Raw genomic sequence first — 27201 nt, forward strand, 5'->3', positions numbered from 1 at the left:
TGTCACTCTACGTTAAGTTCGACCAAGGAAACTCATTTTAAACGATCTTGGTGCTAACAAAAACGTTTTACTTCTAGTTCTTGCGCTAAAAAATAAACTGGTGAAGTTATATTTTACAGTGACAGGTCACAGATAACAAACATTGTCTGCAAAATAATACTAAATCTTATGACACAGACGTCGGACTCTTACGCAGAAATGAGCGATGCAATGAGATCTTGTTTCGAAAGCGTGCCGCGGCTCAGTCAGCATGCTATGTGGCAGGTAATTGGTGTGACGTCACACGTTAGTTCTCCCCGAGTGCCGCAGAGCGCGCTGCAGTTCTAAAATGGCGGTTGTGTGGTGTATCTGGTGAAAGTTCTTCCAAGGTTTTTTAGTTCATTAGTGGTGAGAGAAGCTGACGGAGCGCACGCATACGCAGCCACGTACTTTGGTCACTTTAGAACATCTTTAAAAGCCGAAGATGATCTGATACGTGTTTGTTTTGGTGTACAATGGTGATAAATAGTTCGCTCCAAGTGAATGGAGGAGTGACAACTCGTTCGAAATTTTTACTGACCAGAAGCACAACTGCCGCAAAGTCAATGAATAATTTTATTTTACTGTATTGTCGTGATTTGATTACTTAAGGCCGCTGTCTGGCAGTTACTGTTTTCAGTCGTGAACATGTGATGTTACCGGTGAGTGTAAACACTGGTGAGCAGACATGACATTAACAGCAGAAATTCTACCGTTATTTGTTATGTACACAGAGAAATATTTACGTGCAGCTTGCTTTCTGAAATGTATACATAGTTTTGGAGCGCTAAGTTCGTACTGCCTTATAACGTGAAGTGAGAAAACGCAATCAACATTGTAAACCAGTGACTTGTGTATGAGCTTTAATAATGTTAGGACAGCCAAATAGCCGAGGAAGTGATAGCGGTTACTGTGAACTTCAACCGGCGAGTGAAAGACATTTTCAGATATGTGATACAGATCTAATTCCGCCCTTGCATCCGGCAGGGGTGGCAAAGGAAGATGTGGAAGGGAACAGTGGAACGACAAAAAATAATCGGATGACTGGATCATCATGTCAAGCTTTAAGGCATGCTGTATCTGCTCTGAACAGACTGGACGACTTCACTTGTGAGAAAATAGGATCTGGATTCTTTTCGGAAGTCTTCAAGGTAAGTGTGTGTTGCTTGTATACTAATTAAACACCGAAGATTATCTTTCCTAATTTTGCATATCTGTAGGTCTACAACGAGTTGTTACGTGTTATTCTTAGTAAAATGTATAACGTAAAAAGAATTGTTGGTAGGAGACTATAGCAAATAAATAGAAGCTCTTTGAGCAATATACAAAATAATAGCTGATAGGTTCCGGAGAAACACTATATCTGTAGTGGTTAAAATTTGAAGAAATGCATCAACATGACAAACGAAGGGCCCTTTCAGTCAGCATTTTATTCGGTCAGTCAACCTAGTTAGGAACGTTAAATTATATATGATATTATTTTAGGCTGTAGCGTTTATGGTAAAGATAGAAAAATAAATATCAAGTACATGTTTTTGTAAAGCTGGAAGTAAATCAGGATACTTCTATCATATCGTCTAATCTAGGCTTAATTTCATATGTATGCATATATTAGTGGCATGAAGTAGGACGTTTGCATAAAAGCTTTATTTACCTCTTGTGAAGACAGCTGATATTGCTGTTAACCGTGGTTTGCATTGCATCTCAGTTAAAACATTTTGCACTAAATGTTTTTTTTAGGTTAAAATGTCACACAAACCAGTCGTTATTGACAAACATTTTAGGATTCATACTCCTGTGACTCGCAGAAATAAAGATTACTGGAACGAAATGAAAAGAGTCTATGTCCATCACTGCTGGCACATAATCTCTTGCTGACCTTGAATAGAAGTATCAAGTCTGTCCAAGATTCAAAATGCCCTTCAGGAAGCTTAGTATACACAAACGAAGGTGAACCTTGTGTTACATCTGTATCAATGAAGTGTCTGTGTAACATAACGTGTAGGTGTCGAAAAACAGTGGACTCCTGCTCCTTTGTGCATTATGTATAGAATTCATTGTTGAAATTACTTTGCACAAATATATAGGAGTTATAACAACTGAACAAGTATTCGTTTGTTTATGCGAATGTGCTTATATCCAGGACATTTTATCTTATGCCTTAATGCAAAGTTGCAGAATCTGCATCTTCCTCTGAAGCTTGTAATGAATAGATACACAAGAAGTGATAACAATACTCATTGTGGTGAAACGGCTGGAATGGAACGGAAAGCTCCTCATTAATTACTATTTCGACTAGTTATATCATTTTCTTTGATCGCGATATTGTACCGAGACATAACAATTTCCACACCGGTATGCCTTGGTTTTGCTGGGTACTCCCATTCAGAACACCAACCCGCCAATTATTTTATCTCCCATCTTTACCCATATACAGTAAGTACTGTTCTTTCGATTAGACGAATATGGCAGTTTTTATATTTTTTTGTTTTGTTTAAAGATTAGGAAGTTACTCCTATGATCTTCATCGCTTGGAGTGGCAAATCCGTATTGCTAACATTGTAAAGGATATTTGTAGCAATAGTCCCTCAGAAACATACCAAAGTAGGTGAAGATAGCATAAAAACCTTGTTAGATGTGACAATCAGTTATTACGCCACATTTAGCTCTGGTTATTTACGTCGCTGTTTTGAAAACAGGAATCTAGTCTTGAATACTGAAATTTCAATTTGTAGTGCTGTTACACTATCCAGCTGTATAATTGTATGTGTAGGTATATGGATTATTGGCCGTATTATGCCATTCTAGGACCGGAGTAACACCTTGCACATGTATAGCTCTGCTACTTTGATACCTACCAACATTACAAGTGCGTATGTATTAGCGTCACTGTGCTATTGACTAACCGTTGTTTGAGCGGAGAAGAGCATTGCCCGTGGCCTCTGATGCTTAGCGGCATATATTGACTTTTCACGTCGTTTCCATAACCGCTTTTGCTCCATGAATCTTAGATTGAGTGGGTGAACCGGTTTGTAATACTTGTGAGTAAGGAGCAGCAAAAGCAGAATCGACATTCTTGTTTCTCTAGAGTTACAGATGCATGATGAAACTTGCTTTGGTTCAAGTTGAAATGCAACAACGAAGATGAACTTGAAAGGGAAGGACCAGCTGATGTACGCTTGGTAGTAAAAAAGTAGGCAACAGAATCGACGGGAACCGCTCTTTCTCTGATCGGCATGGATTAGCAATCAACACACGCCCTCTGGATGCTGTGTTGTGCGAGACAATGCCTTGACGTAGGTGGAGAGCCGTCGCTTAGCCGAATCCCGTTACGTTGAATTGTATAGGCATTCTGTTGCCAAAACGTGTCTGTAGTGTTTCCTTCAGCAGTTGTGCAGTATTGTGACGGTGTATCTTCCACTGGGTAGAGCGTACGAAGGGCGCATACTGGGAATTAAATTTTAACTGTACAGTGATTAATTAAATTGATAGCTGGATAACAAGAACATAAGTGTGTTCTACGTTCGTTTTGATTTGTAAAAGACTAATCCTTTGAATTTCTGTTTGCTTCCAAAAGATCTCGATAAAGCATGGTCCTTTTCGTGAACTCGTAACATTTATCAGACGGAATAGGAGCAAATGTGAGCAAATTCTTCGCACAGCCATCTAAAATTAAATTGGACAGGGGACAACTACCCTCTACGGAGCCGCACCACCTACACCTTCGTGACACACACATAATTTTTAGATATAAATTAAGAAGGGAAAAAAACCAACTTAAACGTTAGTGTCTTGCCATATTTTGTGTAATGTAATATCTTGTACAGACATCTTTTATTAACCGACACGTTCCACATCATTACGAAGTGTCGTATTCATGATCTATGGAACAAGTATTAATCTAATCTAATTCCCAAAACGAAATAGCTGTCATTGTTTGCACTTGAGTTGATTACTGGCAATAGGGAAAACTTATATTAACTTCCTAAAGAGTTATTATTACCATATGTATTTAATCGACGAAGTGCATAGTTAATGGTAAGGCTAGAGAGTGATAGTGCCAATGAATGTGAATGCGAAATTAAGCATCTGGTTAACAGACTGATATGTAGCGTAGCCTGATACCTGCTTTCCCACCACATTTAACGCACTTTTTACCTGTGATAACGATAAATGAAATGTTTGTTGAGAATACATGTAATATAAAAGTTTGATTATTTTTTCTGTGTGTTATTTACATATCCTGTATGTCGTACATACAGGGTGTTCGTGGAAGAATGGTCAGTATGCAGGGATATGACAGGAACGATCATTCGAAACAAAAAAGTCTAGTAAACATCGGCTCTAAAATGGATACATTGAGAGCTATGAGCAGTTGCTCAGGAGAAGAGGCATTTCACATAGCTATGAGGAACAAGTCCTGTTCATGGTTCCGAAGGTGTGCACTGTAGAGCTCTTGTTTACTAGGTATATTTTGGTCCATGCTACCTCCTCCAAAAGTATGGAAACCAAAGAGCTTGCACTGCAACAGATGTGTTTCACTGTATCGAAGATGTAGTGCTCATAGTTTTAAAGTATGCCAATGTTTCGAATGTTCGTTCGTGTCATATCCCTGAATACTGACCGTTCCACCTAGAACACTTTGTATTCTTCGAAAAACTCCACGGCTGGGTGGGGAGGAGAGGCAGTAGAGGGCAGAGCGTAACTTTTCAATTGGTAATGAAAGTTTGCTCTCGTCAGATACTGGATTATAGATAGTTTTGGACCGTTATAATTGCAGTACTTCGCCTTCCGTGTGCTGTAGAAAACTACTTGGTCACTTACTTCAGGCGCTGTTGCTGTCTGGCCTCGCTGAACTGCGTGAATGCTACAGGCGCTGTCCCTCTAAAACGCACGTTGAACAGTTTAGATATACCCAACAGCTTATCTGATGAAGCTGGGTTAATCCATTCGGAATGACATCACCAGCTTTTTGAACGCGATTCGAAGCAAAATATACCGTAAATAATAAATGAGATACGTGAACAGAAGCATCAGGTTACCATGATCTTGTTCTGCCAATCGCGAAATTGTTTATTTTCAGTTTTCTAACGCAGCTTAGATAAGTTCATTGTAAGATTTGCAGAGATTGTGTTGACAACGTTATAGGAGAATACATCGCGTGTAAATGTATTAGTTCCACGGTGTTTCTGTTTTGGAGGCTGTGTAATTTATTTCGGATTTATTTATTTATTTATTTTTGCCTATTTCTTCTTACCCGCAATGCTAGACATCTTTCAAGTGTGCATATATAATTCTTAATTCATCAAGTAATAGTGTTACACATAAAAACGTATACCATTCTGTATGTATGCACAGAGAGATCGTAATTAATATAAGAATGAAAACGCGATGCTGTTTGTTTACATTGCAAGTCGGCGTAACAGACCGTCAGATGGGGACCGAAATGTCGACGAAGACAGTAATATATACAGAACAGAATCAAACTATTATGGTGTCCAGTTTCGTTTAGTTTAATAGCAAAATATGACAGTAAAATGTAGTACATGTTATATGTCCCCTCTAAGAACAATATTAAACTTACAACAATAAATTTCAGTTGCTTTCATCTTATTACTGTCAATTCCTGACAAAACTTCTCAAGTAGTGTAGCAGCTTCTTGAACAGAATATATTTCAGCCGTTGTCTTTTTGGAATGATAACACCTGTGAGATGCATTAGAGGCGGAAAGAGGTGAAAAATGACCGAAATATGTCATACTTTCTTATGAGTATTGGCCGGCCGCGGTGGTCTAGCGGTTCTAGGCGCTCAGTCTCGAACCGCGCGACCGCTACGGTCGCAGGTTCGAATCCTGCCTCGGGCATGGATGTGTGTGATGTCCTTAGGTTAGTTTAAGTAGTTCTAAGTTCTAGGGGACTGATGACCTTAGAAGTTAAGTCCCATAGTGCTCAGAGCCATTTGAACCATTTTTTCTTATGAGTATTTATTTTATTAAAGGACAAGTGACAGAATAGCACTTTCTTGATTGGACGCTGACCATCGTGCGCTATGACTGAATTGCGTCACTTTATAACTAGATAACAAGCGAAATCATTTCACCCACACATCCTCTCTTGCGTGAGCGTCATAGAGTGGAAGATAAATTACGCGTGTGGATAGTGAAAACTCCCACCTGTATTATAGCATCGTGACAGTTGAGACCCTATGTTCACAGGCCCCTGAGATCAGTTAAGACAAATTTCTTTGTAAGAGGATCCATAGTAACAGTTTGCTTTTTTTCCCTCTCAGGAGGGTCACTCAGCGTCTAAGCAAACAGAACTTAGACGAATATGCATATTGCGTATACTGAAGACAGTGGCGCACAGGTAGAACTGAATGCATAGCGGTTGGCTGCTTCTAGAGAAGGAACTAAGATTTTGAGACCCATCCGTATGCAGTAGTCCTGTCTGAGAGCCAAATGAATACCCTACGCGCCCACGCTACATTAGATCTACCGCTAATTACATCAGTGAAAGTCGGATTTTTGTTTGTACAATGCGGCTGTATGTCGTATCCAAAAGGCGCTAGTATAGTAACTAATGACATCTTTGACCCCCGAACTAGTAAACCGCAACATATTGATTAAGATATGCTTTTTTGTGGTTTTCAGTAAATTACTCCAGGGTAATATGGACACGTTTCATTAACGATGGCACAGCGTATTTAAATGTGCGCCCATTTTCTACAAGCCACTGTTTAGTGCCGTACCAGTTCGAAACATTAATGTGTTAACAATTTGTGTGCTAAACCGGGATTGGAAACCGAATTCACTAGCCATTTACACACAGTGTTCTATCCATCGAACACCAGAGGTCACCTAACGAACGGGGATTCAAAGCTTCGGCTTGATGTATTTCCCCCCGTCCCCGAGGAACCGTTTTGGAGATGCAGAGAGGCGCAGTGACAAACTGAAGCTATTAGTAACTTTCTGAAGTGTTACCGTATGTCCATATGCCCAGCATGCGAAAGAGAGTTGTTACGGTTCGAGCCCTGGCCCGAGATTTGAAATTCCAAGAATATACTCTTAGGTGTTGCTACGTGGTAAGGTGCCAGATTATGGCCTTCGGTCCCAGGTCGGAAGGTGCACCGTGGTTCGGAGTGAACTTGAACCTGTAGATGCTCTACGTCAGTTCAAAGGGAAGTGCATTTACTTCCAACAGTTAAGCACTTTTGTGTTCAAATAAGCACATTTTGGTTCAAACAAACCAACGCGTTGTTTCATCTTACTTTATATACCGTTAGAGTAAAAAAAGTTCGTCTTAATGACCGGTATTAGTCTTGGCCTATATTGATGAATCCGGCGTACAACATGCGAATGCCGGAATAATTCGTTGGAAAATACCGCGACCCGGTTTCCTTGTCTATCTATGACCAGGCCAAACTTGTATTTTATCTTCAGTGACTCGACGTCAACGAGTTTCTAAAGCCCAGTGTGTTAACATGCCTCCCTGTTATCTTTAATTTCGATCTTACTATACGTACACGTTAGAACAGTCGAAGGTATCAGAAATTCGTTTAGGCTATAGCGATGCATCTCGAAATACCAGTGGTGATCTGTATTCTGAGGAAAGGTAACTTTTACAGTTCTGCAAATACGATCTGTACGGCTGTGGAGTATTTAGCCCTGCATATTTGCCCAGCTCAGCTGGAGAAAACTTGCCACTGTCAACGCAACGTGAGATCTCGAAAAGAAAAGTACAGTGACCACAGAGGATCAGGCACAGGTGCTATCGTCCGAACTCTGGCTTGACCACGTGAAGGAATGTAACCGAAAGTCCGTTGCTTGGCGTGTGTCCACGGGTCTGCGCAGTATGCGGTGCAGAGCGTGACATTGGCTCCCGTCGACTGAGGGACGGCCCGACTCTCTCGCCCACCTTTAACCCCAATCCTCTGCTTAACTCTCACCTGTCACGGTATCCCTGGAGGCCGGCCGTTCTTGTCCCGGCTATTACTTGTTATACACGAATTCCGGATCTTACCGACTTCTGTTCCCGCTTCGCTCAGTACGTTCGTAAAATGTGGGAGCGTCACTAATCTGGTTTTGTGTTTTCATTATTTACTGATTTTGTTTTGTTTTGTTCCTTTAATTTTCGTCAAAACGAGTTTCGTAAATCTGATGTGAAAACGAAGAGACCGGATTTTTACTTCAGTGATCTTTTCCTCTTACAATACTGGCAGGGTAAGGCAGTTCACACGTCGTAGGAGGGCAGGGGTATACCACATCCAGCAGGACCACGCCCAGTAAGGCACTGTAGTGGTCAAGTGGACTTTCGGGTGGAGGACAGCTTTACTTAGTACGATGCGCAAGATCACTCTCATGCCTGTTGTATACTCCGACAATGAGTCAGTTTCTCTGTCATGCGCGAAGTTCCTGATAGTCCTTCCCCGTCTCGTCTGGTAGTCTAAAACAGTGAATGACGCAGTGTGACTAATACTTCCGCGTTCAGCAACCAGAGCATGGTCGTTATTATTGTTTTTGTCAAACATACGTGGATTTTATTATGTTCTATTTTCCCGTTACGGAAAAACAACACAAAATAGGAGTTGTACCCGATAAACGGAAGTTGGTAGGTGTGTTTCTACATCAGAAAGATGACGTCTGTTCAAATTTCACCCCATAGCGTAAGAAGGGCGCAGGTAGCGCCACTATGAGGATGCAAATAAGATTGCTATGAATACGCGATGTGATGGTCGTGAGCACTAGTTACCTTTGAAATTCTAGGTAGATAATGTTAGTCAAGGGAGCCATTAGGATTACAAAGACACCATAACCAACATCTTGCTGAGTTCGGACGAGGTCATGTAATAAAGCTGCGAGAAGCTGAATGTTCCTTCCGCAATATTGCAAAAAACACTTGTAGCCACTGTACATGATCGCTGGCAGTGGTGGTCACGGGAAGGTACTGTCTCAAAAAGACAGGGCTCCAGACAGCCATCTGGCACTACAAGAGGGAAGACTATCTTATTCGGCGTATGACTGGCGCATCGTATTTCGTCTGCAACATCAGTTCGAGCAGCAGTTGGCATCACAGTGACACATGGAACTGTTAAAAATAGGTTACTTAAAGAAATGCTCATAGCCGGACGCCCTGTAGCGTGCATTTCATTGTCCACATACAACTACAGTTTGCGGCTTCAGTGGTGTCAAGCGAGGGCTCGTTGGAGGGCGGAGTGGAGGTCTGTTGTGGATTCGACCTGTTGTACTGTCATTCATGATCAGTATTCCAGGGGCGTTTTCCAATAGCATAACGCTCGCCCACATACCACTGTTGTAACCCAACATGCTCTACAGAGTGTCGACATGTTGACTTGGCATGCACGATCAGCATATCTGTCTCCAATCGAGCACTTATCGGACATCATAATACGACAACTACAGCGTCATACGCAACCAGCATTATGTGCCACTGTATCGACCGACCAAGTAGAACACCCGTGGAGCTCCATCCTACATACCGACATCCGGCACCTGTACGACGCGATGCATGCACGTCAGTATTCTGCGATTACACTAGTTTCTAATGCACCAGCATTTCACATTTGCAATGGCTTTTGTGGCGTTTACATTAACCTGTAAACTTGCAACGTTTATCTTCGAAGTATGCGACCCGTGCAAATGTGTTCCCGAAATTTCTTTGCTCTACATTAATTGTCCTTCTGTTGAGATTTTTTCCGTCAGTGTATTTATTTTACGCGATCTGACAGAGTACCGCACGCAGCTAAACGGTTTTTCTTCCACTAGATTCTATTTCCTGCTTTAACCCGCGAGTCACCTTCTATGCCAGTCTGCAGCAAGTCTTCGTGGATTCCTTCTCTCCACCTGTTCCTTCGTCTGCCTAGTGCTCTTCTTCCGCGGGGAGTAAAATCCACGGGTCCCAAAGATCATCGATGTTTATCCATCCGAGCCTCACGACCTGCCCATACAAGCCGTTTGATTCTCATGAAACCAATAATATTTGGTCTGTTGTAGATCTCATTCAACTCGCAATTGTGCCGGATCCTTCATTCCCTAGTGATCTCATCGTGTACCGGACCATAGGTCTTCCTTATGACTTCCCGCACAAAAACGAAAACATTATTTAAGTCTTGTTTTTTCGGGCACTGAAAGTTCCGCAGCCATAAAACCGCATCAGCTGGATTAGTTTTTTTGCACTGCTGGATTCCGAAATTACTTGAGAGACAGCACGATTTCAGAAACTGGCCGAGACTGAATACGATCGGTTTGCGGGTTGAATTCTCTCTTTGATTTCAGACTCGCATAATGTATTCCGCGTAAAGTTTACCGGCAGATATGTAATATTATGAACCCTTTAGGAGGACGGGTTCCGACTACCTGTCGTTGGAGAGGGCCTCTTGAATAGGCATGAGTCCTGCTCATCACTAGATACTCGGCCTTAGGTTCATTCACAAGAAGACCGATGGTGCTCGCTGTCACCTGCACGCTATCGCTCATTCGTATATTTACCTGTAAAAAATGAAACAAGAATCTCGAATGCTTACCACCCGTGAGTGAAGTTACAGTTCATTACTTAAGCAGATCGAAGTGTACACATGAGATGCCCTGGAGCACTACTTGTCAATCGCAGTTACTACTCGTGATGCCATTTCTTCGGCTGGAATAAGCTGTGTACACTGTTGGTTTTGCTAGTTATGACAGAATCTGAATGACGTGTAGATGTAGCTTCATTTTCCTGTACGATTTGCAGCGAAGCGGTACTAAAAAATGATACGATTAGTGGATTCTGGTTTCATAGACAGTAGGTCCGCATAAATAATTAAATAGACACAGTACTTCGAACTCTTTCTTGCGACCGAGATAAATTACTCATATTCAGGCCTCTTCGTACCAACATTTCCGGGTAAAGTAGTTGCAAAGACTTCATATATCAGCAGATCATATGCAGGAGTTAGCTTGTTGGCTGTGCTTTTCTAGCGAGAGGGCGTATACGTTGTGTATTGGCAAGCCAATGCATCAACACAACATTGAGTACCTGAAGATGACGAGCAGCTGTCTCGTTGAATTATTGAGCAGCTTCCACAGCATTATACGACGTAGCGCCTGTGAACCAGTGGAGCAGTTATTATGTCGGGAAAGTATTAAACAATACGAGAGTTTAGCTGCGTTGGAACTGGTCGGGAATTGTGATAATTCAGCATGTATCAGTTTTATGTTGAAGGAAGAAAGCAGCAGAATATGAGTGTGTCATGGGGGCGTTGCATTCGTTGGACGAGAAGCCATCCCAGGATCGCTCAGGTTTTCTTGATGTGGCGTAATGGTATGCTTTTGGATGTTCGACCGAGATGTTGATTCATATTACGCATAAAATTGAATCAACAACTGGGATGAACATCCGAAAGCACACCATTTAGGCATGTCGCCATTCGCTTGGAATAATCAGAGGGATACTACAGAAAACGTCAAAGCGGATAGTTATATGAGGATTCGAACCTCGCTCATCCCAATTTGGAAAAAAGTGACGGAAGATTGTGTTTTAACGTTCCATTCATTAGAGACGCTTTCACGAGACGTCATTGTTAGTGATAAGTTCCATTTCAGCACAGGCTCCGTTGCAGAGAGAGAGATATAATTTTTGATTGCCACAGAAAACAGGTTGACGATGTGATTGAAATTTCCTAGGTGGAGGAAAGCACCACTTTAGGATTGGTGGTACTATTGTGCAATCAACGACCTTAGGGCATCAAATGTTTTTCGTATCGCGCGCTTATAATCTGTCTTTAGTGAAATAGTTGCATCTGCTTGGAATTCGCATTCATTCGCGTAACTGCTTCGGATTCAGTAGCGATAAAAGCGCTTTTAGCGCTGCCAGATGCTATTTTGGTAGCTTTCGTCACGTAAACGGAAAGGTGAGCCCGCAATGCGGCACGAGTTCGTTAGACTCCGCTGTCCAGGGGAGGTCGTAAATCTAGCGGCCACCTCTCCCCCTCCCCCCACCCCTACCCATTCCTCTCCTGCCCAGAAAACCGCTGCTCATTTTTCATCGCCACCTTTTATACCAGCAAATTACTAGAAGGCCACAGGCGTATGTGTTTGACATTGCCATAGTATCCAAGTGTTAGCCAAGAAGTGGAATCTAGTTAGAGACAGATCCCATCCTCTTGCTGTCCGGTTTCGCGGAGTCCTGCTGTATACGACACAACGGAAGTAACAAAATTTCGGTGTTGCTGCCAAAATCAAATTGTCGCGTTGCTTCTTCCATCCTGGAGTTAAGTTTTCCATTGGATGCAACTGCGGTTGCTTGCTATAGATTTTTGCTAAGCCACCTGGCCAGCTTCTCCGAAAAGAATCTTGGAATCGCACCCTCCCCGCATCACTAGACCACAGAGGAGTCTCGCCAAACCGAAAATCGCAGTTACCGTAAAAAGTTTTGTGTACGTTCATCACAAAAAAATAAAACCTCAAATACCTTAAGAAGAGAATGTACCTGATGACTCTTTGAAAATATGTATGGCCATTGATTTCAACCGAGTGATGCAAATGCCATTTTCATTTTTCTTTTCCCAGTTAGGCTTTTTTCTCTCTTTAATCGTACAAACAGTCACGTTATATTGCCTTGTCTCTTCATTACATGCGTTATATCACGCCTCTCCTTCTTTCCCATCCCTTGCTGCCATAGCCTGAAATTTAAATCTGCTTCCGTTTTAATTGTCTTTATTATTTTACAGTCCGCAAACTAATATAAACATTGTTCTTTTTAATATAGCTGTTTCCGACGTTACTATACCTACCTGTAGAATTCCATGTCAGGTGCAAGACCTCCCAAGAAAGTAATGTAAAACATGCAGAACGTCCCGTTAGATTGAGGCTGCAATCTTGGCAGGATAATATTAACTCCTTTCTACTCGTTTCAGTATTAAGAGGACTTTGCACTGCTGAAGCGCCGTTTGGAACGATTTCCTTAATACTTTCTCCGTCAGTAACAACATTCACACCCTCAACCAACGGCCTGTTCCACACAGATGTTTAGTGTTCTTGGATTTGTAGCTCCTCTCCTGCGAAATTTCCCTTCGGCCGCAAGCCAGCAAGCTCACCAATCCTCGGGAGGTTTGCCAGCAAAGTCTGCGAATAGCGCTTCGTTCAGCCTGGTTTTGCCGACTACCTGTTTGTATTTGCGTTATCCTTGTCACGTTTTGAGTACAAAACAGCGCTGTTGCGAGAATTGTTTTTCGCTTTCGACCTGGTCTTGTGAACGCTGTTTGACTCTACAAAGAACTGACTAACTGTTTATATTCTACGTTGAGCTGTCGGTTTGACGAAACCATCATGTACGAGAAGCCCTTCTTGGCAGATAGCAAGCACACGCATGTATTTCGCTTGTAATTGTTCTTATTTATGATATGATTCATAGTCTCGGTATTGTACAGGGTGACCCGATATGATTCATAGTCTCGGTATTGTACAGGGTGACCCAAAATTCCGTTAACATTTGAAGATATAATACTTCACGAAATAATGTAGTTAGAGAAGTAAAAATTGAAACACTTGCTTGAAGTGGCATAAGGCTCTCTTGACACCAAAAAAGTGCATAAAATGAGCAACATATGGTGCTTCGTATAACACAAAAGCAATAATTAGCATAACAGTTGATTTTTTGCAAAGATGTTATTTGTAACAAATGCATCAACAATAGCTGTACTCCGAGGGACAATGTTGTGTAGGCTTGGTGAGAACTGGACATCGGATATTGTCCGCTAGCATCTCTTACGAAGTGGGACGATCGGGGTAGACTAATTACTTCAAGTAACCCCACAACCAGTAACCACACGTATTGAAGCTTGGGGGCCTTGTAGGACAAGCACGACGGAAGTGCGACTCAGCACGCGATCCTCCTCGAACGATGTGCCCATGAGATCTTTCCAACGTGTAGTAGTATGGTGGTGGAGCGCCATCCTGCATAAAAGTCGCACCTTCCAGCAGGTGTTTATCACCCAGATTAGGGATGATGCGATTCTATAACACATCGGGGTGCCTCGCTCCCGTCGCTCTGACAATTTGAAAAGCGTTCCCTCGAAGAAAAAGGGTCCGATCACGATTGATTTGGTACATTCACACCACATCGTGACACTGTCGTCGTGCAGCCGGGATTCCTCCGCAGTTCTAGGATTTGCGGTAGCCCAAATTCTGCAGTTTTGAGTGTCGACATATCCTCGAAGTGTGAAGTGACCTTCGTTGGTTCACAAGATGTAAGACAACAAATCGTCATCCTCCCCCATTTTTTGAAGTGGCCGCCGGAAAACCCTTTCCGCGTCACGAAGTCGGTGGCGAACAGTTCATGATGACACTGGATTTTCTACGGGTAGCGTAGGAGGGTCCGTCTTTAAGGCCCGCCCTCCAAATAGTAGTGCGTGGAATACCGGTGCGACGTGCAACTCCACGAGCGCTGACCTCACCATGCGGAGATGAAAGCGCTAAAAGTCTTCGTATCTCCCTGAACTGCCCTATCGACAGCGGCGCTCGTGACTGGCCGTCCACTGTGGAGCTGATGGTCTAAACAAGGTAGTCCCAAAGTTTTCCTCTGACGGAACACTTTGAGACTCCTGCTGGGGTGATGGAACATCTTGTTTATTTTGAAGCTTAATAAAATTTTAAAAATGAGAAAAAACTTGTTTCACTCAGTGATTACTTCAATTTTAAATCTTAACTAATAACACAGAAATCGTATATTTTAAAAAAGTAATCTCATCAAAATGTCGAAAACAAAAAACTCCATGTTAATAATTTTTCTCTGTGCACTTAATTACTTCCAGCAGAACACCAGTGTTGTGCGGAACACAGTTTGGGAAACCCTTGTCTAAACAATCCGTGGCTTCTAGCATCATGATCATTTTCTTAGCAGCTACAATTGTTACACGACCTTTACCCTTTCTAAGACCCTTCTTTTGGCGATACGATCGTAGAGCTGCTGTAGCAGATTCTCAGTTATGATAGTGAAGCTTCACTAACAGCGCCCTTTTCTGTGGCAGTCTGCGTGCCGCGATTGCTGGCTCATCTGATTCCCTCTACGCAGACGCACGTGACTGAGGGCTGAACCCTCTGCTGGGGACGAAGTTCTAGCGCTGCTAGGGCGCTTCTCCTTCTTATAAGGTGTGTTGAGGATGTGGGTTGACATGGTGGTTGTGGTCGTTTCTTGGCTTTTGTGCTGATGGTGTTTTTTTTTTAAGGTTGAAAGGATAGTCAGAGCGATAGTGGAAGAAATGGGAAAACGAATGGCCCAATTGACTGGCCATTTTTTTTATTTATTTTTATTTATTTTTATTTATTTATTTATTTATTTATTTATTTATTTATTTATTTATTTTTGAAAGAAGACAGGACAGGAGAAGGGACAGTAGAAGAGTGGGGGAAAACGAACGGCCCATTGACTAGCCGGGAATTACGGTTAAATTACAGAATAAAGGAAAGGAGGAGGAATAGTAAGAGTTAGTGAAAGCGAAAGACCATTATCCTGGCCTCTTCTTCTTCATAGCGGCGTCGTGATGGTGGTGGCAGACAATCTTGAGGTGGTGGGTTGGGGGGGGGGGGGGGGAAGAGAAAGAAGTCATAGAGTGACAGTTGAAGAAATGGAAAGAGGAAGGGCCTGTCATGATTAGGCCAACCTTGGGGATAGTGTGTATGGAAGGGGGGTGGCGTGCTGAGGGGAGTGAATGACATGACATGTTGGGGGGATGATTGATGATGTGAGGGAGAGTAATTATCATGAGATGAGGTGGTTAGTGCATGCGAAGTCATGGGGGGCGGAAAAGGTCAGGCCATCGAGTGGTGGCTAGACGGTGGACACGGGTACCCAGGGAAAGGATTAAGGGATTAGGAGAGTGACGGGTTTGTTGGTAAAAGGAATTGGCTGCGGAGAGGATGCAGGTACGAAGGAGCGGCACCTCGGCCAGGATGTGGAGCTCTTGGGTTGGGAAGTCGAAGGGGAGGTGGAGGGCACGCCGGAGAGCCCAGTTCTGGACGGTTTGGAGTCGGCGGAGGTGGGTGGGGGCAGCATTGCCCCACACCACCACCGCGTATTCAAGGATGGGGCGAACAAGGGAGGTGTACAATCTAACAGCAAGGTGTGAGGGAAGTGAAAAGGTTGGATTGATGAGGGGGTAGAGCAGGCATAGCCGCCCCGTTGCTTTACGACGCACGTCATGGATGTGGGGGCGCCAGGTGAGGCGCTGGTCCAGGGTAACACCCAAGTACTTCGCAGTAAGAGTCCAGGGGACTGGGGTACCAAGGACCATCACCTGAGGGAGCCGAATGGGAATATGGCGTCGGCAGATGATATGGGCTTGGGTTTTGGAGGGATTAAATGCCAGACGCCAGGTCCTAGCCCAATCGGTTAGGGAATCTGTAGCCCCCTGGAGCCGCTGTCGAAGACCTGCCGCACTCCGAGAACGAGAGAAGAGTGCAGTATCATCTGCGTAGAGAGCTAAATGTACCCTCGGCGCAGAGGGCAGATCGGCTGTGAAGAGGGGGTAGAGTAGCGGTCCAAGTACGCTGCCTTGTGGTACTCCTGCCCTGATGCGTCGTCGTTTAGATTTCCCGTTAGGGATCCTAACATGGAAGGTGCGACCTTCCAAGTATGTGGCTATTAGCCGTACATGGGACACAGGAAAGCCGAGGGAAAATAATTTGTAGAGCAGCCCTTCGTGCCAGACTGAGTCAAACGCTCTGGACACGTCGAGGAGTATGGCCCCGAAGTACTCCCTACGTTCTATGGCGTCCAGTGCCTCTTGTACAAGGCGCAGGAGTTGGTGAGTGGTTGCATGTCCCTGCCTGAAGCCAAACTGCTCATCAGGGAGGACTCGTTCTCGGGCAATGTGGATGAGCAGTCGTTTAAGGTACAGCCTCTCGAACACCTTGGAGATGGCGAGCAAGAGGCTGATGGGGCGGTAGCTGGCAGGGGAACGAAGATCCTTCCCAGCCTTGGGTATGGCGACCACTTCAGCATGTTTCCAGGCAGTAGGATATTGCCTGGTTGTGAGGATGTTGTTGAAGGTGGGCATCAGGATGGGAATAGAAGCTGGGGGTAGCTGCTTGAGGAGGGCATTCGTCAGCTTATCAGGGCCACCAGCTTTCTTGGATTTGAGGTACCGCAATTGCAGTTCAACCTCCTCTTCATTGATGGGGGTGATTTCATCCTCTGGGTCGTGCACGGCAAGGAGTTGTGGGAGGCATGCCGTGACCGGGCGGATATGATCGGAGTCAACGGGGTCATTGACCGGTGTGAAGTTGTGCGCGAAGACATCAGCCAAGGCATTAGCCTTGGCGTCTGGTTCGGACACAAAGTCATTGCCGACCTGGAGGGGGGGTATCCGTTGCTCTCGTCTCAGAAGGCTTTTTGTGAGCCGCCAAGCAGACGGGTCACTCAGGTCAATGGCAGAGATTTTGTTCTCCCATTCCTGATTGCGGTGGTCTTGCACCGCAGCCTTGATTTGGCACTGTAGTCTATTGATTAGGCGCTTGGTTGCCGGGTTCCGAGTGAGCTGCCATTCTCGGATGGCCCGGTTTTTCTCTGTGATGAGAGCAAGGATGTGGGGGGGGGGGAGTGGACGCAGATGGTCTGGGGGTCGGTGTGGACGGTGAGGGGTCGCTGCTGCTGCAACATCTAGGGCAATGGTGGTGAGGTGTATGAGGGTGCGATCTGCGTCCGCTTGATCGGCAGCAGGGATTGTGGGTAGAGCTGCTTCGACCCGTCACTGGTAGGACTGCCAGTCGATACCACGGATGTTCAGGCTTCACTCGCCACGGTCGTGATTCCAACAAGGTCGATGGAATAGATGACCGGCCGGTGGTCAGAGGCTAGAGCGATACGGGTGACTGCAGTGATGGGGTGGGGTAGACCTTTCACCACTGCGATGTCTAAGACATCTGGGGGACGTCCTCCAGTAGGGTATACGGTGGGGTCGTGCGGGCCGATGGTGCGGGCATGATGCCGCTCAGCGACCCGGAGAAGTCGACGACCAGATGTGTTCGTTAATCTACTGTTCCAGGCAGCATGTTTGGCATTGAAGTCACCGCCAACGAAGACGTCGTTGCCGAGTGACAGCAATGCCTCATAGTCTGGTGTTTCAAGAAGGCCTCGAGGTGGTCTATAAAGAGCCACGAACGTGATGGGACCCCTCACTGTATAGACAACAACGCCAGTGGCTTCCACGGTGTTAAGTTGGGGAAGGGGGATGGGGTGGTGGCGTAGGGAGTTACGCACGTACACAGCCGTGCCACCATAGGCAGTGGGCCTATCTGTCCTGTAGCAGGAGTAGTTCGCCACATGGACAAAAACACCAGGTTTGAGGTGCGTCTCAGCAACTAGACAAATATCAATCCCCTCATCAAGGAGGAACTGTCGAAACTCGCCCTGCTGTTTGACGAGACCATTGGCGTTCCAGATCATGGTTGTCAGTCCGTGTCTAACAGCCATGACTGGTTGGAATGGGAGTGGTGGTGAGGGACATGGATTGGGAGAGGGCAGTGGCAAGTTGGAGTGGAATGGTTTGGAGCAGGGAGTTGAATGTGGTGGAGATTACCAAGGTCAATGCCTCGACAACATTGGTGATGAGGTCACCAAATTGGGTGGGAACAGAGGATGGGGGTGGGGAGAGGATGCTGCTGTGATTGTACCGGGGTGGGAGAGGGGGCAGCAATGCTTAGCGCCTGCTGGCGTGGTGGGGAAGGAAGAGCGGAGCGTGACACCTGCTTTGGGGAGGGGGAAGCAGCACTTGACGCCTGCTGGGTAGGGAGGTGAGGGAAGGCTGTTTGGGGGGGGGGTGTGATAGGAATGGAGAGGAGGGGGGGTGGGTAGGAGCCCAGAGGGGCGGGATGGAAGCGAGACGCGTGATGGGGGTGAGCCCGCGGCGCCGATCCCACCAGGACACCAGAGTAACTGGGGCCCGAGCGGGCCGCCGCCGACGGCCCTGCAAATCGTTTCTGGCTTGCCTTGAATGATTTGATTTTTGGGCAGCCCATGTAGCTGCCCGTGTGATTCCCGCCACAGCGGGCACAGGTGGGTGGGGCGTCTCGGGGTTTGGAGCACTCCGAGGTGGCGTGACCACCAGCACACTTCACGCAACGCACCTCACGGCTGCAGTCACCCGCGAAGTGCGCTAGTCCCTGACAGCGATAGCATACCAGGGTCATCCTCCTGGAGTGTGGTTTCTCCATCGTCACGCTAACGTGATCGAGGAGCGAGAGGGTTAGGAGGTGGCGGTTCTCCGGCGTGTCAGGGGCGGAGACGAAGAAGAGTGGGGTGGGGAGTCGGGTTCGAGGAGAAATGATCCTGGATATAACTGTAGTGGTGATGTTCAATGACGTGAGTGCCTTCCTCAGGTCATCATCTGAGTACTCCATGGGGAGCCCTCTGATAACGACTCGGAGGCGGCGGGTCCTTTTAGGGGGGGGGGGGGTGGAGAAACCTGTATTGAACTTGCTGAGGATGACAAGGGTCTTAGCAAGGTCAGTGGGGGACTTGACATACAGGCGGTAATTATCATTGCCTGACCATTTTATGCGGAAGGGGTATTCAGTGTGAGCAATTAGGATATCTTCAAGCTCTTTGTAGGGTCCCTTGTGTTGTATGTAGATAGGTGGGGGGGGGGCAGGAGGGGTGGCTGAGGGTGGGGGGGGCGGGGGAGTTGGTGGGGTGTCTGCGGCACCATCAATAGCCGCAAATGTGTTGCTGACGGGCACGTCCGTCAATGACGTGGTGAACTGACGGCGGGGTGCCGTTTTGCGCGGCACCTGGAAACCTTCCGCGTCAGCAATGGCCTTTTTCTTCTTGGACTGCCCGCGTTCAGCAGGCTGAGTGGCCTCAGAATCTGAGGAGGAGGCTAACTGCCGCTTCCGACGCTCAGCGACCGGGCGCCGATGGTCGTCATCGAACTCCATCACGCTCCCGTCATCGCTGATTCCCTCTCTCACTACAGCTCGTTATATGCGCAACTCTCGTGCTACGTCACTGACGTTGCTGTCCAGCGCCATCAGTTGACCAGTTTTTGCACTCATTGTTGGTTTCAATAAAACCCTATGTCATTTCATGCGTGTGCTTCAGTTTTTACTTCTCTGTCTACATTATCATGACAGTGAAGTACCTGTAGTACTCTGAAATAATATTAATATGTAACGGATCTACGAACTATGGGACAATAAGATATTTATCGGGAACCCATTAATAGTAAACGATTGTTAGATTTATGATGGCCATTAATAGGGGTTATTAAGGCCAGCTATTAAATAAGCCCTAAATTGTTTCGTTGTTCGGTGTATTTCATTAAGTTAATGCTATTAATAATTTTTGTATTTTCTTTCCTTCTGTAAGAGGGCAGAGTATTTTCAAATGTTACCGAACTTCTCAATCACCCTGTATTTCGTAATTGCGGAATATGTCGGGAATCACCAGAAAGTTGGTAAAATGAACTGATAGTTATAGTCGAGAAAATTATTAAATTAGCCTACCTTTTTAATTGCAAGTAACGATAGCATGAACGACAAAATCAAATTTGTCGGTATGGACACTGAGTTGTAGGTCTAGTATTTCATTGAACGCTTTATGTTTAATCCGGTATGAGGACTGCTGTCTTACTCAAGACTTTCCGATAGATTTCCTAATTACAGCAAGTGGGTACTACATCGCTAACATGCAAGTCTACGTGCACTTGTTGTAAGCGATTCCATCGATCACTGTCGTCTTTCCTCGTGTTCATCAGATTCTTCGAACTTGGCTATCGAAGCAGCTACGCTAGTAGAAGAGGGAGGACTCAGTAGATGGTTCACGGTTCACGGAAGTGTAGCTCCACTTACAACAGTGCGCAGTGGAAGTAGTATTGAAAATTCACAGTAAGTCTTTTATATTTATTAGTAAAACAGAGTACGCTAAGAGCAAGACACATGCATTGGATACAGGAAATCCAAAGCGTAATACAGATTTGAGACGATCGTAATGCCTCATCTCAAAAAATTCTTCCTAGATTGCAACAGGTTCAGTGCGATGTGCATTAGGTCTCTATTAGATATTTCGCTAACAGACAGCACCACTCCTTCCTATATGTAGAGGTCCGCACGGATACGGAAAATGCTATCCGCATCGCATACGCAAGACACTTATCCGCATCCGCAGATATTAAAGTTTTGTAAAGCAATTTAACACGCCAGAATTTGCTGTCTGCTTAAGCCCGCACTAGGCTTTGACGCTGACTAAGGCTGGAATTTTCTGTGACAGTCATGTCAAATTTGAACTTATTTTTTCCATCGTAGAGTAACATAAAATGTATTTATGTAGCCATTTGATGAGAAGAATCATCGTATCAGATTTCATGCATTTGGCACACGGTTCTCGTAATTTAATACCACATGACCTTCCGTATTCTCGATACATGAGGCAAATAATAATAATAATAATAATAATAATAATAATAATAATAATATACTCTCATAATTACTGAGGCAGATTTTGCTAATTTTTCTCTGGATCATTTCAGCTGCAATGGGAAATCAGATGATATCGTGGAACAAGTTGTCACGTGAATCGTATTGTTTAATGTTAGTCACATACTTGGTTTATCGTGCGTACGTCAATTTCCACAATACTGAATCATGTCAATGAGTTATCCTTCTCCCTATTCTTGCATGCATCGTATATACTTGACGCAGCGGTAGACTTCCAATTTTATACCGAACATTATTTACGGCGTATGTACTTAAATATGGCCAGGCGCGAGGACGACGCGCGCTGGGTGTTCCGTACGAACATAATTAGGTATACAGACAGTTCATTCATTCCGGGAATCCACGATTTTGGCGGGTTTTGCGTGTTGGCGACATTGATACTGGCCAGATATCGGTCCCATGGACTCGTCTTTCAGAATGTTTTAATTTAACGATTTTGTGATTCTCTTCCCTTACTTGTACTGTGAAACCTTTCTTCTTGCCAAATTTAGTGATTCTACACCAACGGCAAGTACGCTGTAGATTTTCATGAGTGAGTTTACGAGTATGACAATCCAGTGTGATTCACGAAGATATGCAAATATTTTAATATGTTATTCAACAAGTAAAACTAAAGAAAAAAAAGTTTTCAGTATGATTGAGTGGAAGAACATAACAGTGTATAAGTGAAACCACATAGTAGCTGTTGTAGTTTGTAGATTATTTATGAAATAGGGATGTCTTTCAAATTTACGACAGAGGAATACGTCCATATGGTGTTTATTTATAGCAAATGAGATGGTAATGCTATGGTTGCAGTTGTCTGGAATTTAAAAAAAAAAAACAAATTGGGCCAAGTAGTTAATAAATTAAAAATTTTACGAAATTACTTCTTTGCTTCTCTGAATGTTCTGGAAAACTACTGCAGATGCATGTCTGGGACATGTTTTATTAGATTCACCAGACCAACAGCAACAAAATACATGGAAACCGTGCTTTACTTTAACCTCGTACAGTTTTGCGATGGCTTCATATTTGCGAAGTTGCTAAATTTCAGGTAAAATCTTTTATTAGCCGTAACTAAACATTTGCGGACCTATGTTTATATGAACTTCTTTCTTTAGTTTTACTTGCAGAATAACATATGTAAATATTTGCTTATCTTCGTGAATCACCCTGCATAGAAATAACCGACTTTTTTATTACATTGACTTAGAATGTTCAATTTTTTTCATTGGCAAGGAGCTGTACACCTTCATACGTGACCTAATTTTCAACAAGGTACGTCTACTCGTTCCTGAGAAAGAGGGTTTTGAACATTCGTACAGACAAACGGACGGACAACAACGAAGTGATCCTATAAGGGTTCTGATTTTGCCGATTGAGGTGAGGTGCGGAACCCTAAAAACAAGAGAGAGAGGAATTACAGAACGAAAACTCCAAAGAATGGCTTGTCCTGCAAGAGCCTACTTATCGCGTTGTGGTTGCTTTTAGAAATTGCGTAATTGTGCTCTGTTACTGCAAAAGAAACAGGAATTACTCAGGCGTCTTAGAACTACTTACATATGATGACAAAAGAATGTGCACTTAAAAGTGGAAAATTAGGGATAAAAACATGTCGCCGTCTTTAGCCCTCACATATGTTAACAACGCATTCCCCAGCACAATCAAAATCGTTCTGAATGTATAATGGTAATTAAAATAATAATTATTAAGATGCCAGCCTTGCGGCAACTTATCGGGTTTGGCTTATTAAAATGAATGAGCTGACATATTCTACAACGGGCTGTTGCAACAGTGCTCCATGGAGCAGAAGCCCGTCGGATAGCTCTGCGAACGGCTCGGAACCCGTTTACGAATATAAGGTCGGCGATGAAGTAAGGCGAAACGACAGATCATAAGGCTCCGCTGGACTGGTCATTTGATTGTTCACAACAAACAACAGTGCTTCACGGTGTGCCAGTCCATTTCACTGTTCACAGAGAGCAACAATGTTCTACGAGCTCCAACGGCGCGTTCTGCGATAATAACACTACCATGCATGTTAAAAGCTTAAGAAAGGCACGTAATAGATCATCATCATATTATAGTTTCATAATGTTTCACGAGTCTGACTTTGAAGTTAAATGTTCGTATTGGGAACAGTAAAAATACTAACAATGTCTTGAGTGACGCCTTTATTATAAAACTTACAAGAAAAACTCATAAATTGTAGAAAAAATATTTCCTCCTTCCATCTAATGCTGCTTAAAACTCTATACGAAAGGTAACATGAAAATTTTTTTAAATTAATTCTGGTAACTCTGAGAAAGATAGTAGAGTAAGAGAAGATGTATAGGTACCTGTTTAGTTTGGAAAATGACTATTCAAAAAGACAACAGAGTCAGTTGTCTGTGGCTTCATAGCTAGGTGTCGGTCCTACATTATTCGTTTCGCAGTAAAGAAGCCGCTCTCGGATTGCGCGCTAGATGCTGGAAATGCAGTGTATAAAGTATGCCAGTTTGGAAAGATGTGGATACATGATTTCACATCTGTACTACCAGGCTGTTAGGTCGCTGACTTTTGCAAATTTACCATTGACACTTTTCGAAATTTCATCTGCGACAGTTTCGATATCTCTTGCAGATTCATCTTCCGACGAATCTTCAGATACAGTACATTAAGAAATCCACCAAGTTTCTGTTTCTTTGCAGAAACATCAGACGTGCTCTTCTCATTATTGGAGACTTATTTGCATCGTAATCCGTAGCTTCTTCGTTAATTTCAGAATTTTAAGCTTTTGTATTTAGTATTTAAAAAGTTGAGAGTTTGTTTGTTTGTACAGATCTGCACACGAAAACATAGTTGACAGTGTGCTAAACGCAATGCGAAGATTTATTGCATGTTGTTTGAAACCTGTGTCACTCGTAAAACTTTGCCAGCTCGCGGACATACCGGTACGAGATAATCGTCGTGAAGTACCTGCCAAAGCGGAGACAACATACCAGGTCCATCAGGAGACCCATCTACACTCCTGGAAATTGAAATAAGAACACCGTGAATTCATTGTCCCAGGAAGGGGAAACTTTATTGACACATTCCTGGGGTCAGATACATCACATGATCACACTGACAGAACCACACACAGGCACATAGACACAGGCAACAGAGCATGCACAATGTCGGCACTAGTACAGTGTATATCCACCTTTCGCAGCAATGCAGGCTGCTATTCTCCCATGGAGACGATCGTAGAGATGCTGGATGTAGTCCTGTGGAACGACTTGCCATGCCATTTCCACCTGGCGCCTCAGTTGGACCAGCGTTCGTGCTGGACGTGCAGACCGCGTGAGACGACGCTTCATCCAGTCCCAAACATGCTCAATGGGGGACAGATCCGGAGATCTTGCTGGCCAGGGTAGTTGACTTACACCTTCTAGAGCACGTTGGGTGGCACGGGATACATGCGGACGTGCATTGTCCTGTTGGAACAGCAAGTTCCCTTGCCGGTCTAGGAATGGTAGAGCGATGGGTTCGATGACGGTTTGGATGTACCGTGCACTATTCAGTGTCCCCTCGACGATCACCAGTGGTGTACGGCCAGTGTAGGAGATCGCTCCCCACACCATGATGCCGGGTGTTGGCCCTGTGTGCCTCGGTCGTATGCAGTCCTGATTGTGGCGCTCACCTGCACGGCGCCAAACACGCATACGACCATCATTGGCACCAAGGCGAAGTGACTCTCATCGCTGAAGACGACACGTCTCCATTCGTCCCTCCATTCACGCCTGTCGCGACACCACTGGAGGCGGGCTGCACGATGTTGGGGCGTGAGCGGAAGACGGCCTAACGGTGTGCGGGACCGTAGCCCAGCTTCATGGAGACGGTTGCGAATGGTCCTCGCCGATACCCCAGGAGCAACAGTGTCCCTAATTTGCTGGGAAGTGGCGGTGCGGTCCCCTACGGCACTGCGTAGGATCCTACGGTCTTGGCGTGCATCCGTGCGTCGCTGCGGTCCGGTCCCAGGTCGACGGGCACGTGCACCTTCCGCCGACCACTGGCGACAACATCGATGTACTGTGGAGACCTCACGCCCCACGTGTTGAGCAATTCGGCGGTACGTCCACCCGGCCTCCCGCATGCCCACTATACGCCCTCGCTCAAAGTCCGTCAACTGCACATACGGTTCACGTCCACGCTGTCGCGGCATGCTACCAGTGTTAAAGACTGCGATGGAGCTCCGTATGCCACGGCAAACTGGCTGACACTGACGGCGGCGGTGCACAAATGCTGCGCAGCTAGCGCCATTCGACGGCCAACACCACGGGTCCTGGTGTGTCCGCTGTGCCGTGCGTGTGATCATTGCTTGTACAGCCCTCTCGTAGTGTCCGGAGCAAGTATGGTGGGTCTGACACACCGGTGTCAATGTGTTCTTTTTTCCATTTCCAGGAGTGTATTACACGGGCACGTTCCTGCAGCCCCAAGGTTGAGATCCAGAAGAAGTTTCCTCGAAACCAGTTCGGTGTTGTAAACAGCAGCAGCTACACATAGGAAACAGCTGTGGATTTCTCTATTTGACAGTAATTCTACCTGGGCTCTCTCTTGGGAAGCCCTCTCCCACCTGGGCACGGTCAGAATTGAAACTTGTGGAGGTCACTCAACAGACGTCGTTATGGAGCTGGAAGATCCAGGAATAACCTCAAGAAATGGTACTCCCCTTTGGATACCACTTCTGTGACTGCGGAGAACCACAGATCATGGAGCACCCACTAGATGTCAGCTGTACCCTGCATCTTGCCCAGATTATCTGCTGATAACTGCTAGAGCAACTTAAGTTATAAGATTTTGGTCAACAGTAGTGTAACTTGCTTATTCTTTCTCTCATATGCGTTTAATGATAATAACCATAAATAATCATAATGATGGTAATAATAGTGCAGGATATATAAATGACGGAATAAATAACTGAAATCCGCATACTCCTCGATGCTAATGATGGTGGTTTTGCGTTAAACTTTCTCCGAACTATCAATCATTTACCAGCTGGCTAGTTACAGTGTGAATGGCGGCGATGAGTGTTTGTGCTGTATGCGAAGTTTGTTATGGAAAAGGAGACTTGACTTGCTCTTCATGCATAGTGTACAACACGGTGCAGCATGTCGGAACTTTACTCAAATCTCGTACCGCCCTCATTGACTAGGGTTTTCCAAACGTGCCTAAACAATATGTTGCTAAAACCATTGGCTTGGCACGTAGCTAAGAATGATCAAACAAAACAAAAACTAAAAAAAAAACGAAAGGTTTGTCATAACGTGTAGCCAGAGGAATTGGCCTTCCTCAACCTAACTAATAACAAGATAATTGTGTGTAAAGGTATTAACTCTGAAATGTGCGGCAACACCACCGTGCATGAAATGCACATCCTGTCGAACTGCTCATCTGAAATTCAACAGTTAGCCAACGTGTATTGAAGAAAAGTTTTCATTTTTTTTTTTTTTTTTTTTTTTAGTAGTAGTATCGGACGTCCCAAGAGGCAATCACCTACAAGACAAATCCATATGTTAGTTGAGAATCGCTGTTAGAACGATGATTCGACTATTCCCTGGTGATTTAATTATCCCAGCACTTGCTTGTTACGTAAGCTCAGTATCCCATCTCTTGTGAGGGCTGCCCTGTTGCTACAGTTGACTGTCCCGTGAAACAGAAACTAAACTTTTCCGGACCCATGGTCATATACAAGG

The 27201-nt window shown here is 44.8% G+C and overlaps 1 protein-coding gene across 1 annotated transcript in view; it reads left to right on the top strand.

The window, feature by feature from the left end:
• The first annotated feature begins 359 nt into the window (after nt 1-359).
• Nucleotides 360-27201, top strand: part of LOC126262657 (uncharacterized) — a 303755-nt gene continuing 276913 nt past the window's right edge. Inside the window, exon 1 of the mRNA XM_049959430.1 lies at nt 360-1169. Within this exon, the coding sequence (XP_049815387.1) occupies nt 888-1169 (282 nt within the window). The 5' untranslated portion in view covers nt 360-887. The remainder of the gene's footprint in view (nt 1170-27201) is intronic.

Source organism: Schistocerca nitens, chromosome 1 (assembly GCF_023898315.1).
Source record: "Schistocerca nitens isolate TAMUIC-IGC-003100 chromosome 1, iqSchNite1.1, whole genome shotgun sequence".
Lineage (NCBI taxonomy): Eukaryota > Metazoa > Arthropoda > Insecta > Orthoptera > Acrididae > Schistocerca > Schistocerca nitens.